The 15,374-nt window shown below is 36.2% G+C and overlaps 1 protein-coding gene across 2 annotated transcripts in view; it reads left to right on the forward strand.

Annotated features, from left to right (window-relative positions):
* Nucleotides 1–14,962, forward strand: part of cped1 (cadherin-like and PC-esterase domain containing 1) — a 93,490-nt gene extending 78,528 nt beyond the window's left edge. The window contains exons 15-22 of one of the 2 annotated variants that reach the window (XM_066669919.1): nucleotides 3,737–3,854; nucleotides 5,335–5,471; nucleotides 9,041–9,261; nucleotides 10,112–10,213; nucleotides 10,975–11,062; nucleotides 11,330–11,476; nucleotides 13,257–13,539; nucleotides 13,939–14,962. In XM_066669919.1, coding sequence (XP_066526016.1) covers nucleotides 3,737–3,854; nucleotides 5,335–5,471; nucleotides 9,041–9,261; nucleotides 10,112–10,213; nucleotides 10,975–11,062; nucleotides 11,330–11,476; nucleotides 13,257–13,496 — 1,053 coding nt within the window. In that variant the 3' untranslated portion in view covers nucleotides 13,497–13,539; nucleotides 13,939–14,962. The remainder of the gene's footprint in view (nucleotides 1–3,736; nucleotides 3,855–5,334; nucleotides 5,472–9,040; nucleotides 9,262–10,111; nucleotides 10,214–10,974; nucleotides 11,063–11,329; nucleotides 11,477–13,256; nucleotides 13,540–13,938) is intronic. The other variant, XM_066669918.1, reaches the window with a different exon arrangement.
* Nucleotides 14,963–15,374: the final 412 nt, after the last annotated feature.

Consider the following 15,374-nt stretch of genomic DNA (forward strand, 5'->3'; position numbering starts at 1 on the left):
ACTGAAATGACAGTCTGCAGTCCAGATCTTTCACCTGTAGAGAACATTTGGCGCATCATAAAGAGGAAGGTGCGACAAAGAAGGCCCAAGACAATTGAACAGTTAGAGGCCTGTATTAGACATGAATGGGAGAGCGTTCCTATTTCTAAACTTGAGAAACTGGTCTCCTCTGTCCCCAGATGTCTGTTGAGTGTTGTAAGAAGAAGGGGGGATGCCACACAGTGGTAAAAAATGGCCTTGTCCCAAGTTTTTTGGGATTTGTTGACGCCATGAAATTTTGAAACAACATATTTTTCCTTTAAAATGTTACATTCTCTCAATTTAAACTTTTGACCTGTGATTTGTGTTCTATTAAGAATAAAATATTGACATTTGCCATCTCCACATCATTGCATTCAGTTTTTATTCACAATTTGTTTAGTGTCCCAACTTTTTTGGAATCCGTTTTATATTAAGCTATTATCTTTTTTAAATATTATGATAGTAACTTTTATTATTTACCGTTTTCTCTGTTTTTTTTTTCTCAGAATCATCGTTTTTTTAGAAGTTCTTTTTTGGCACAGAGAACTTATTACTGAGATTATTGAGATTACTCAATTATAACTGAGAAATATATAATATAGTATACATAATGTATGCAAACACAACTTAATATGTTCAGTGTTAACAGGCTCAGATTTGGCCATTATATGGATGCATTTGTTGCTAAAATATAATTGTTAGTTTAGTTAGTTAGTTAAAAAAAATGGATTGAATTACCAATTACAGAAAATGGTTTTATTTTTCCTGCCACACACGCAACATTTCCAAACTCATTTCCACATTGCAGCTTTGTGTTAATTACCTGAAACTACTGAAGCAACAAAAACAATTTATAGACATTATATTCATTTTATAAACACACAGAAATGCTGCCAAATGGGTTTTGTTTTGGAAAACATTGAAACATTTGTAAAGTAGTATATGTTTTCATCTCTTGTATCCAGTGTCTTTGTTCCCCTACACCAGCTCATTACAAAGCAGCCCTGAAGAGGCAGACTTTTTTTCTAAGAGCTCTGGGCTTTCTCTCGAGGGCTGGTCTTGGAAGATAAAGGCTGGCTGTAGAGGTTGTTGAGGAGTGTAGAAGGCTTTTTTGGGGCCCCTGTCAGAGCAGGTGCTTCAGAGGCCTTAGAGAACATGATCTAATGGAGGATGCTGGGGAGTAATCCAGACAGCTCTATTGGTGCGCTTAAGACCAGCACTTTGATCACAGAAGATTAACCCGCTGTTTCTTTTAGACAGCAACTGCTGTAACTGACTTGAGTGGCTCCTTCAGCACAAGAAATATTCACTCATTTTGGATAACAGAACACATACTTACATAGCATATAGGAGTGGAGAAAGAGAGCAGGAATGCTGTTTGAGGCACATGGGTCTTAAAGATGACAACAGTTCAGATATATATATAAATACACACACTGAACACCTACCTTGTATCTACACACACTGTCCATTTTATCAGCTCTACTGGCCGTACAGGAGCACTTTGTAATTCTACAATTACGGACTGCACCAGTCCTTCACAGGGTGACACACACTCACACATTCACACCTTTGGACACTTTTGAGTCGCCAATCCACCTACCAACATGTGTTTTTGGACCGTGGGAAGAAACCGGAGCACCTGGAGGAAACCCACGCGGACACGGGGAGAACGCAAGTCCTCACAGAAAGTCACCCGGGCGCCACTGTACAGCCCAGGAACATACTATGTTTATGTTTTATAATGTATTTTCATCTGCTGCTTTCCTACCTGCTAATGTGAACACAGGCTAACAGAGTCATAGTAGCTTGCCTCTAGCCAGTCATGAGTTCAAACACAAGGTTAAGACCTAAGAATGCAAGCTATGTCCCTACATCCTATGAATTAATTTCAGTTGAATGCCCTAAATTGTATGTATTGTATGAACATCACAGAACAAAACAAAATGGCTAAACTCCTACATGTATGAAGATCCATTGATACAGAAATGCACTCGCCCCCACCATTTGTAAGGGTGCTGTAATTACAAACATTTTTCTTTGGTGCAGAGGTGCGAGGTTTCTGAGCGACGTGTGGCAGGAGAAAAGCGCCAGGCCGCTTTCAGGGCTGATTTATGCAGCTTCGGTGCTGAATCAAAAAGTCCGCCCGTGTTTGTGCGGATGCACCATCCGCAGGTATGAACAAGAAAATCCCTGTTAAGTCGTCTTGTGGCACTTTGTTGACAGCAGTGGCAGGAGAGTGGGGAATGTGGTGTGTCCCTGCGAAGCCCCTGTGTAAAGTGTAGAGGTGGGTAAAGAGGCCTGGAAGAGAGGGGATACAGCAGGCTTTCTCTCTCTGAAGTGGAGCCAGACCTGGTGGCTCCTGCCAGCACCTGCAGAGGGCAATCCGGTCACTTCACTGCCATTAGGTTAGTTTGATCTCTGACCCCTGCCCATTTGTGAGTACGCAGTGGAATGGACAGCACATTCCACTTTGATTTGGCTGAAGGGGAAACGAGGAGGAAAACCACATGAAAGAGCAGACAGAATATGGGAGAATATACATGGAAAGATTAACTTTGATGAATACACATTCAGTCAGAAAGCTGGTTTAGATTGTCTTGCCTACATAGCTTTTAAAGTGGGCAGTATTCTACAGTGTTGCTGTATTAGAAGGGACAGTGTACTATTGTACTAAAAAGCATGTTGTAATTTTACAGCACTTCTGTACTTCTGACATATTTCAGCACTTCTGTCTAACATCTGGTAAAAATGATGGACAAGTCCGTGTTTTATAAATTTCATTTTTGAAATAAATTGAAAATATCACTTGTACTTTATATTGTTTCCAAATTCCAAGAAAAGAAGACTAATAGAAGTGGTCACAAATGACTTAAAATTGATGTAAGTTAAATTACATTAACCTTTTAAGAATCTTCTCATGGAGGATGGGTGTGTGTACAGCGTTTACATGTTTTGTTGGAGCTGGCAGTCTGCATGTAAATCTCAAGATAAGACTTTTAAAATAACTGGAATTTATTTTGTAACTGGCATCTAATTATCAATGCAGGGAGATAAATGCCATGGGGACATATATGTCACAAACTCTTTATAAAGTCTGGATACATTTATCCTTCACTTTAAATCATGATGTTCCTATGTGACATTTACTAAACTTCCTTAATGCAGTCATATGACAGTTTGTAAATTTGTGATCTCATTTACAGAATGATGGTGTTCTTGGTGATTACATAGAGACCATCCAAATGCTATTTTAAAATCACATGACCCATTTTGACTGCGTTTCAAGAAGAAAATGTTGAAATACAAGTTATAAAATGGTTGTTGTGATGTTTATGTCACATTGGGTTTTTAACCCAAAAATATTTACAGAATATGGCAAGAAATGTGTGGGAAATATAATTGTGTTCCATGATTCTTTGGTCTGTTTTATATTTCTCATAATTTGGCTTTATGGTGAACTTATGGGTTAACTGAACAACAGTACTAGAGTCTTCAGTCTGTGTCTCAGACTGGGATTAAGCTTAGTTTAGGGATTTTCCTTTCAAAAGAAAATAAATCTGGGATTTGGTTTTATCTTGGTCCAGATAACAGACAACTAGTCTTCGGCTTCTAAATGTTAAACTTGTGCTATCGCTTTTAGCTTTCGTCTGTTTTATTATTCCTTTCTCACTTCCTCATGGTATATGTCTTTCTATTTTGTGTATACTTACAGGACTGTGGTCTAGTGGTCAGACCTGATCAGCCTTGTGGCCTGGAGCCAGTTTCTGGACTTACGTCTTCAGACAAGGCCCAGTCTGTAGCACAGCCGTGCTCTTCAGGAGATGAACCTGGTGAGCTGGTACAGTTCCCTACTAATATGAGCACAACTGTCTTCTGTAACAACCACTCGATATATTGCCCTCTCTCTTAGCTATGCTCATGGTCATAATACATAAAAGTACAAAACAGATGGTGCAGATTGTTTTATGATTTTATGATGTCAGTAATAATGTATGATTTTGACCCAGAGGTACCTTTAAGGCTAATATATTCTCCTCAGCCATAGATGGCAGAGTCTGTAAGTGCAACCTTTTCCACCTTATATCCTTTAACGGATGTGTGATGGATGGTAAAGACTTAAGATTTACAGTATATAAACAATCTGGATTGGTGAAATTTAGCTGGAAACAATTTTGACTGGCAGTAGAAACACGACTGAAAAACGAATGCACTAGTAGGTATGGCAATTTGAGTAAATCTCTGTTTATTTCAGTACAATTTCAGCAGGTTATAAAACATTATTCAACACTATTGAGTGTATTAGCTGTAATATCTCTCTGTCCTTTCTATGGTGTGTGTTGTTGTGTTTTTAATGTACAACACTGAACAACTATCATCATCTCAGCTTATAGTTGTACATCAGTATTTCAAAGGAACCCTTTCTAAATTAAGCTCATGATCGCTGATGCAGGGCATGATATTCTGATGATGTTTCCTAATGGTTTTGCAGCTGCATCAGAGCATATTAAAACAATGCTCAAATGCAGAAACCTGTGAGATATTTGTGTATGATTTCTTAATTCTGGGTTAAAGGCCTAATGTTGATCTGTCTTGTGACCTCAGCTGAACCCTATCAGAAGCAGTATGTCAGCTTGTATCAGGAGGAGTTAGGAAAGCTGGCTATAGACAACATTCACATCAGGTTCTAGAGTTCATATGTCAGTATATTAAAGAAATGTTTAGATAAACATAAAAGAAAGGTTTAGTGCAGCATCTCTTAAAATATTTTGTCTAAACAATATTTTGACATCTAGTTCTTTTTCATGGCGTACCAATAAACAAGCTGAGCTTTCACATTAGCAATTCGGAAGAGTCTTTTGGGTCTTGGTTCCTTTCAAGGTTTCTTCCTCCAGCTCTGAGGGAGTTTTTCCTTGCCACTGTCACCTTTGGCCTGTTCACCTAGGGATATTAATTAAATTTTGTTTACATTCTCAGCCTCTGTAAAGCTGCTTTGAGACACCATCTCAGCGCTGTACAAATCTCTAAAAATTGTTCTCACAGCATATTTTATAGCATGTCTACTCAGACAGGCACATGTACAGACATTCATAAGTACAGATACCTACACATCCACACTCTAGGTCCTGTGCCATGACTTTTTCCTGAAAGAAAGGTGAAAGGACGTTTCATGATCTTGATGTTATTTCAGTCAACTTAAGCTTGGCCTATTTTATCTCTGTTTGTTTGAGGTGGTGGGGCATGTAAACAACAGAAAAGTTTGAGGAGCACTGGTACAGTGAAATTGTCAATGTTCTGAATGTCTGTTTATAGGTCGTTGGGTCGTGCCATGCTTAAGCTGTTCAGACAACAGAACATGTGACTGGAGGGAAGTTGCTTGGAAACCAGACAACTGTTTTTACCCTGTGTTGGAGCAACCCCTGTTGCAGAGATGCATGATGGACAAGAAGGTGAGAAAATTGAGTATTAACCACTAGCTTCTGAGCTTAAATCTACAGTTCATCTATGACTTGTACATCACCTTTTAAAAAATGAAGTTTATTTATTTATTTATATTTTTTTATGAATTCTGTTCTAAATTTGTAATAGTCCTGAAAATAGTACAACTATGATATAACAATTATATTGAATCTATGAAACAGTGGCTTTCTTCAAAATACTTCATAACAACTGATTGGCATACTGCATACTGTTCAACCTTAAATCATATGAATGTTCTCATTTTTACAATACACACATAGAGATCAAACGTTCAAATATAAGCCTTTAGATTTTAAAGACTGGATTGATTGCAAAAAATATACCTTTAATTGAACTTTAGCTTTCAACCATTACTGAACCATGTATCTCAGAGCATTTTTATCCACTGTACATAAAAAACATTGCATAATTAGAGTATTAAATTAAGCTACAAAGCTACAACCCTAGGCAAAATGATTGAAGCAGTGTGCAGTCTGCTTACCAGACATGTCTACTACGTATGTTCACAGCAGCCAAATTAATCAATTATAGATAGTTTAATTAATAAATATATAAATAAATAATAATAATAATAATAATAATAAATGCTACAATACTTTTGCCCAATAAATATTTTCTGTTTTCTTCCCTTCTTCCTGGATAAACAGGCTGCCTGTATTTAGAAACAGTGATAAAAGTGGAAGGAAATTTATCATAATACAACAATAATAATAACTAGAAATCATACATTCTGTGCAAAGGTTTTCAGGTTCTTATTAGTGTAACTTTGGAGGACCGACATTTTTTAATCAATCCTAAATGTCAGTGGCAGCTACTGAAGAGAGGCGAGCACTGGTCTGGTATGATCCCTTGGTCTAGTTTATTTTAGAGGCTAAGCAACTGCACACTAAGCCAATTGAAGTCTTACCGTAGCTCCTTGAATTACACAAGGCACTGAAGAGATAAAACCCATAAATAATTCTAAGTCCTAAAAAAGCTAAATGTGATCTTTGCAGTATTTCTTAGCTGAAGAAAACAGAAATGAGCTTATTTGTATTCATTGTAAATGAGATTCAAGAACAACACCCAGATTTATGAGTACCAAGAGCCACCTGCAAATCCCTGGGTATGCTGTCAAAACCAACAAACAAGACCTCAGTTTTTTCTCATCTTAACTTCAAAAATTGGAGTTCATTTAGTCTATAATATTTTTAAGGTACTCTGTCAGCTATCCTACTGAAGTCATTCCATTTGATAGAAAGCTCCAGTCTCATGTAATCTGCATAAAAATGAAAAGAAATATTGAAAGGTCTTATTATAAGAGGAAATATTTAAATACTTTTTTTAAAAAGTAGGGCCAGCAATAGAACCCTGAGGTACTCCACATGTAATATCAACAAAGGGACACCATGTGTCCAGTAGACAGTGAATTTTTTTATAAGCTCAATAAAATAAAAGAGGGCCTATGGGAGACCCATTCACTGAGTCTGTTTTTTAAACTATCATGATACACTCTAACAAAGGCTGCACAACAATCAAGTAGTACCAAGAGTGGTACCTCCCCAGAGACAGAGTACCTTAACATATTATTCAAAATCCAGACTGGAAGTTTCCAAAAATACTATTAGCCCCCTGTGCATGTAGAAGTTGATCTGAAACCACATTCTCCAAAATGTTTGTAATAAAAAGATGTTTAAGAATGAGTCTAAATCATGAACAATAATTAAGGTCAAGGCCCAGATTCTTCAGAAGAGGCTATACACTGGACACTTTAAAACAATCTGGAACACAGCCAGGGGTGAGAGAAAGGTTCAGAATAGCTTGCAGATGAGGCATAAAAGACGTTGATCCAATTTTAGACATAAGCTGTGGGGGAAGGGGGAAACCGCAGCCTAAAAGGTTTCACCATTCTGCCACAGATTGTGTCTAGAATTGAATCATTGTGTTTTACACTTTTATATGAAAAGACACACTTGGTGTGTATGTTTGTATATAACTGGTATTTAGACTATTTATATATTTATTTATTTGTGTGTATTTAGACGCACAGGAAACTATGTTTTATATATTTTATTAACTCATTTCTATTTCCTAACCAATGCTTTTTTTGTTTGTTTTTTAATGTGTACTTCTTAGGTTTGGAACTCAGGCTGTGAAACTAAGAATTATTATTGTTATTGTTATTGGTGTTGTTGCTGTTATTATTAAAAATTAAAATATTAAATATATATATAAATATAAATATAGTTGGCCAATTTTAATATCTTAATTTTAAAAGTACAAATATTATCAGTTTTTTAGCTATGCAAATATATTTCACTATTTTAATTTTAAATTATTACTTTTTATTACTAGATTAACTACAACTTAGTTTGACAACTATGCTTTTTAACTAAATAAAGTTGAACATGTTTTTTTTGTATCTTTTTTTGTATCTTTCATTTTATGTTTCCATGTCTGCTTGATCTGTCTTTAAATTATTGTTGCTATAATTTATTGTTATTCATTTTATTATTATTATTATTAGTATTAGTAACATTAACAAGTTGAATGCTAAACTTTGTAAAAAAAAAAAAAAAAAAGTATAACGTTGAAGTTAGAGTTAAAGCCATATCATAAGCGCTATAATGTTTTCTAACTCACACAATCCTGACTTTCACTTTACTGTCCTTACAATACCATGCTTGTTTATGCCATCTCTCTTTCATTCTTCGTTTTCTTCATTCATGGCAGCACACTGAGAAAGGGAGTCTGGTGGAGAGAGCTGTGAGGTGGCAGACGTGTGTGTGTGCGTGTGTTTGAGTTTCTGAGTTTGATCTGTACTGTTTGTCTCCGATGTCATGGTGACATTGCATATGTGTGTGTGTAGTCTGGCACACGTAAAGACTGGTGAGATGACTTATGCTCTGACTGCAAACGCATCTCTGTCCATCACCCCTATCAGCATGCATGCCTCTTTGTCTCTTCAGCCAGATTCCAGACTATTTGTTGACCTCTTGCTAATTTTTTCGCCTAATGTGCTGTACTGACTTATTAGTTGTATATCACATAACTTTGCAGTTTAACAATGTAGTGCAATCTGAAATGCACTGTAGAGTTTATATATTCTATAAGTTTATGCATCCTTTTACCTCTTCAGCTTATGCCTTGCATATTTACCTGATTAATACTTCATCATAGAAATATAGAAATCATAGAAATACTCATAGTACAAATGAGTTTTTAGTTCCTACTGAACCAGAACCTTCCTTTTTTTTTTTTTGTAATGCAACATTTTTTGCGTAAATAAATAAATAGCATAAATTTTTGAGTGATACACTCTTTCATCTCTAATAAAATCATAAGCTAAAATCATACATAATATTTCCTTTCTGCATACAAACACATGGTCACATGACAAGTGAAAACTAAATTAAAAATATGAAGTAAATGTTACTTTAAAGAGAAAATACAGTGATACAAGCAGAAACCCTGTGAATAGTCTATGTATGACTATATGAATATATAAAGTCTGATTTGTAGTTTAAGAGGGGCACTATAACACATCCTGTTTTTTTAGGTGCTGTTTATCGGTGACTCTACTAACCGGGGGATGATGTACTATTTAATGGAGCGAGTGAACACTACATTGCAGGACTGGGACAAGGCTCATGACACTATCATGTACCACAATGTGAATCAGGGCACAACACTCATCAGCTACTCCTATTACCCACAGTTCTGGCTTGACAAGAGTCAGAGACCCACCTTCCAAAGAGCTCTGCAACAGCTCATATACAGGTCTGTGTGTGTGTGTCTCTGTCCTTGTCTGTGTTTGAAAAAGAGAAGAAGACATTTACTACCTGTGCATGTGTTACAGTTGTTTTATTCAGTATATTATATATAAAAAGGAAAAATAAAGATCTTGCTTTTTGTCAGTATATCAGGATATATCCAAAACATTTATGGTATGAAGGAAACATCATCTATTTGCCATATTAGGTTCCCTGAATATGAGATACATATTTTAATGTAATTTTGTAGTGTTTTAAGAAGCTACACATAATGTGAATTTGTGCATTTTAACACAAAATGTATTATATTGGTGCATCACAGTATAATATTATGCTTTGTTTATATGTATGTATGATTTGTGTGGGTGTATTTACAATGTGTGGGGATGGATGATGGTCTCTGTGTCTTGGACGAGATGCTTATAGCCTGAAAGCTGTGAATATGTTGGTATGGTAACTGGAAAGCTTTGATCACAGACAACATTACTTTGACAGTATGCAATGTGTGCAACCATATGCCACTATGATGTGGTCTGTGTAAGTAGCTACGCAATGCCTCCTTTAGTGTGTGTGTGTGTGTGTGTGTATGTGTGTATGCTTATGTGTATCAGAGTGACAGAATGGCAGTGTTTCATTCCTTTAATTACTGTCTAATTGCTATAGTGTTGTTATATGTATATAGATAGATCGTGTGTGTGTGTGTGTGTGTGTGTGTGTCTGTGTCTGTGTGCGGTTTTACTTGCACATTTTTGCCCACTTGTGTATTATGGCTCATTAATATCACTGGGTTGATGATTTGCTGACAAATGTGACTGTGATCTTTAACCTGTGATGCTGTGGCTTCTGACCCATGGCAGGTCACAACCTCTAGAAAACTCTCCTCAGACTGTGTTGGTTGTTGGAGGGGTTCAATGGCTCAGTGTGGACCATCTGAAGACCATACAGCAGGTTCTGGAGAGGTAAAACATGCACAAAGAACATACAGAATTGCACACACACACACACACACACACACACACACACACACACACACACACACATATAAATTGGTTTAAATGTGTGCTGTTGATTTAACAAATTCTTGCAATTCTCCTGCAAAAGGAGAATCTGAACAAAACACTTTTCTTCAAACTCACTCACATCTACTACTTTATGGAAAAAAGGTCTTATATTTCTTATTTGTTTTAAATTATAATTTTTTTGTATTTACTGTGATTATATATAATTTTATACAAGCGCCACGCTTATTGAGAAGGCTTTAGTTTAAATATATCCAATTATCTTAGCTGCCTAAGACTTCTGTACAATAATGCACACATTGCTCTCACTGCTCACAGTGAGATGAAGACCACTGAAAACTGAATGTGCTGTTGTACTGAAATAATATTTTTTATGAAGAGGACTAAGTGTTTTATGGAAGATGAAAAGTAAAATAATCTGTCAGATATATATGGGTAAACACAAAGGGAGCAGGATGGGGTGGCTTTGAAATTGTATACATTTAATGCTCAATATTTATGGAGTAAACCGGTGTATGGATAGACAATCACTTTTTGCACCTATTTGCAATTATTTAAATGTTTTATGCTATCAGTTGACAATGGTAATATCACAGAAGCAGCATCATAACCATTGCCTGCTGAGTAACAGGTATATGTGAAAGATGCATCCTCCTTTTTATGACATTTTATGTATTTTTTTTTCAATTATTACTATTTAGAGAGGAGCTGCAAAATATTATTGTGGTGGTGAAGTCTTTGGGAATGGGCTTCCATCTTCCAGTGGATGGCATTCGCTCCCTGTCTCTGGTAAGTGGTATGGAAGCCTTCGGGTCATTTTTTAGGAATACTTAGGAACAGTTATTTTCATAGGAATAGAAATAATGTAAGTTTGATTACTGTCAGTGCAAATGAGGTCAATTATTGTGTTTAATTATCAGATACTTTTTAAAAATCTTGTTTCCTATATAAAATTTGGCCTATAATGCTTTAAATGGGGATGTAGAAATGTGATGCCTCATGTTTAAAAATGGAATACTCAAAAGTTTGGCGTGACATTCTCTTCACAACCTTTAGGCTGCAGTGCAGGACCTGTATGAAGTGAACAGGAACGTTCTGGAAACTGCAAAGCATTTTGGGTACGAAGTGATCGACACTTTCAGTATTACAATGGGCCGCTATAAAGAGTTCCTGCAGGGGCGCTGTGCTTGCCATTTCCACGAGGTAAACCTTGTTCTCTCAATGCCATATCTAGAAATACTCAGTTACCTTTTATGTGCCTGATTAATAAGCTTAGTAATGAATTTGCAATATCCACACGTTGTTATAAAACTATGGTTTTGGAAATGCTACACAAGGGGCAGCTATTAGCATTCACAGTTCAATTTTGTGAGCGACAATAAAAGACAGGAAACCCACACCAGCAGTATTTCATTAATGCACATAGCTTTATAATTAATACTTTAGTATTTACAAAGTTATATGAAGAAAAGTTGAAAGACCACTACATTGGTGTTCAGCAAGGATACACTAAAGGGTTTATTTTCAAACTGCAGCATATGTACAGAATATGACACAAATGACTGTACGAGCACTTTTATATGCAGAACTAGCATACGTAGGATTAAAGTCTTTGTGGGACCTCTTTTTTTTAGTTAGAATTTAATGAAATGGCAAAAAAAAATGATTGTCAAAATACCTACCCTGTCAAAATGGTTTAAGTATTTATTCATATGAATGACGGTGAGCTTTTTGAGGTTACATGACAATTCAGGGTGCGATGTTGTAGAGGAGATGGTAAATGAATGGCTCTGACATAAAACAACAATATACCGTGCAGGTTGGTCATATTATCATATAAACAAAGTAAGCTGCTGTTCGGTGTAATTGTTATATATAACTTATTACGTTATTATGAGGTTTAACATTTGAGGAATAATACCACAGTGGATAACTGCTCTGATGTTATCTCACTGAAGTTATTATATTAATCTCTTCCAGTGGTGTGTGAAACATGAGGAGCCAATGTATGGCCTTTGTGCTAATGCTGTGAATTTGTTTCTGTAATTATAGAATTATGGGCTGCATTTACCACCCAGTCGACACTCTCGCTGACCCACCATCTTTAGGCATAAACCCAACTTTCCTGGAATAAGAGGCTAGGCACCAATCCAGTCCACATTGTTTTCCATATGCGTGTGTGTGTGTGTGTGCATGTGTGAGTAGGAATGATGCTGTTCCTCTAAACACACAGGCCAAACCATTAGGTTTATACAAATGGATCCTTCTAGAAACACATCCTGTACATCCAGTCTGCACATCCAGCCCAGTAAATCTCTTTTTAAAGAGCATTCATGCTGCTTTTTTATTTGACTATGAATTGGCTGTTGGATAAGTTAATGAGTAATTTACAATTAGGCAGGATTTTACAAGCTCGTAAAGTCCAGGTTGGGTGCAGATGAGGGAGGCACAGACTGTGTGAAGTGGTGGCATTTTGCTTCCATATGGATCTGTAAAAACTACAAACCCATCTGACACAACCACATGTTTTGTCCTAAGGCTTTAAATGAGCTGGTCTTTAACTCCCTTTGCTCTCCAATGGCACATATGCTTCTTATACAATTATATATTCATTCATTCATTCATTATCTGTAACCCGTATCTGTATTATCTTATTCATTCTTATTCTTATTCATTCTTATTATCATATCTTATTCATTCATTCATTATCTGTAATATATATATATATTTTTTTTTTTTTTCAAAATCTAATTTTTTCTTAGATGTTGTTTCCATTATTTTTCTTCTTCTCACTGTCCATTCCTTCATTCTGAGAACACCAGCAGAGTAGTTGTTTTGAAAATGGTCTTCAATTGTGTTCCTGTCTTTTAAAAATGAGAGCTTCAGGTAACTGTCCATTATGAGCAAAGCATCAAATCTGAAAAACTGGTGAGAATTTGGGTCTGCTGTCCGTGCTAAATTGCTGTCAATGTGTCATTCACAGGTTGGTAGGCCATTGTTTCCCACAATGCCTGTCCATGAAGCGTTGCAGATAGTGAGGCATGCTGGGCAGACTGTAAGTGAGACAAGCACACGACCGTCATCTGTGCTCCACCAGGAGCTGTGGTCTCTACCCACCTCATCGTACCACGTGAAAGGAGCAGTAAACCAAGTGTATTCTGAGATCCTGCTTAGTCGAGTGTGTGTGCCTTACATCTGCAATGGGACATTACGCCAGGACTGACAAAGACAGAGCTCGCAGCTGGTGATGCTGAGCATGTGTGTAGGTGTGTGTGTCTGTGAAAGAAAAAAAAAAGAAACACTCGTTTACATTATAAACTATTTCCTAAGGTATTAATGAATCTAGCATTGAAACTTTGGACTCTCTTGCTTAATTACTATTTTATGTGCAAATATCCTACAGAGATTAACATTGGTAAAGAATCTGAAAAGTTTAACTGCGGTACATTTTTCAGTTTATATTTTAGCATGTTTTATTTTTAAAATATTCTAATATGTAGTATTATTTTTTTACTAAGAACATTTACAGAATATGTAATTGATCAGGGGTGTCCAAACTTGTACATGTGTTAAATTCAGTGGTAATACTGAGGTGTGTGTGTGTGTGTGTGTGTGCGTGTGCGTGCGTGTGTGCCCATATGTGTGTGTGTGTGTTTGTATTGAAGGTCTGAAAATGACTTAAGCAGCTCTGGTTCTTAGAGCAGGCAGCGGCTGGAGTGTGACCCTATCAACACTAACTGTGAGTGTAACCAGCCCCCCAACAAATCGCCACGTTCAAACCTTTCAGCCACATTCCCACAATGTTGCCTCAACGCTGCTGCTGACCTGATGTTCCCAAGATGTTTTTAGCAAGTTTTCATGGTTGTCACACAGTGCCTTTGATGTCACGCGACATCACATTGTCACTTTTATGGAAGTTTGGGTGACGTTTTAAAGTCCCAGCCCTGACCAACCTCCTTCACAAGTGCTGTGGAAAATTATGCCAAAGGTCTTATGAAGGTTATGTTATGTTACGTTTTATACAATCTTAGGTGTGCCTCGTGTTACTGTAGCTCATATATTTTTATACAGATGTGATTTATTTCCACGACTTTTATGGTCAATATAAAATATGGTTAAAATATTTTGCACAAGCTGTTTACAGAAAACCGGTTTATTGTCATATGTTATTGATATTGAATATTGACTCTATGGATTACTCCTTTTTTTTTTTTCCTTGGAATGCTGGAATGCACCAGGTTTGATCACTTTTACGAAGACCTGAACTTCTTTATCTAAAAGAGTTTGTAATGAAATTATCTAAAAAGAATATCCCACAAAGTATTTCTTTCCTATCCAGACAGTAAGCTAGACAGTGTTCTGTTGTACTGTGTTGAAGGCCTGGGCTGTGTTCTCAACAGCTCACACGTTGGCCCTGCAGCTCTGTGGTCACACACCTGGGGGAAGCACACACATGTTGACTGGTAAAAGTGTTAAAAGTTCTTATAAGTGGATAAGCAGGACTCTGTGCCAAAATGATATTTTTATGTTTATTCCAGTGTTTGTTTCTGGGGAATCCCTGTATAAAAGACGAATACAAAAACTATATAAAATCTATTTTCTTACTGTAAAAATGTTTTCTTTTTGTCTTTTTTCAGCTCTTTCATGAAGACTCTTAAAAACAATGTATATGAAAATGCATAAAAAAAATTAATTTAAACTTGTATGAGTTTTAATTAATTATGCCCATAATTCACACTTTTTCATGTTCTGAATGTCATTCTTCATCCTATTCCTCGTTGCTAGGTTTTAATATATATATTTTGAATTATATAAATAATTAAATTAATTATTTGACTGATTGTTTGTGCCTTAGAATTTATTTTTTCATTATTATTATTATTATTATTATTATTATTATTATTTTCATTTGGAAGGAGGAGAAAGGGAAAGCTTTAATTACACTTTCATTCGCTAAATTAAAACGTATTTAAGGTCAATATCCTGGCAATGTACTGTTGTAATGGTACAGTAATTTACTACTGTATAATTGCCATGAGCAACTCTGCAAATCTGTATTATGTATAGTCATTACAGCAGATATTTTTATGCGTTCGTGTTT

The sequence above is a fragment of the Hoplias malabaricus genome, chromosome 4, assembly GCF_029633855.1.
Source record: "Hoplias malabaricus isolate fHopMal1 chromosome 4, fHopMal1.hap1, whole genome shotgun sequence".
Taxonomy (NCBI): Eukaryota; Metazoa; Chordata; class Actinopteri; order Characiformes; family Erythrinidae; genus Hoplias; species Hoplias malabaricus.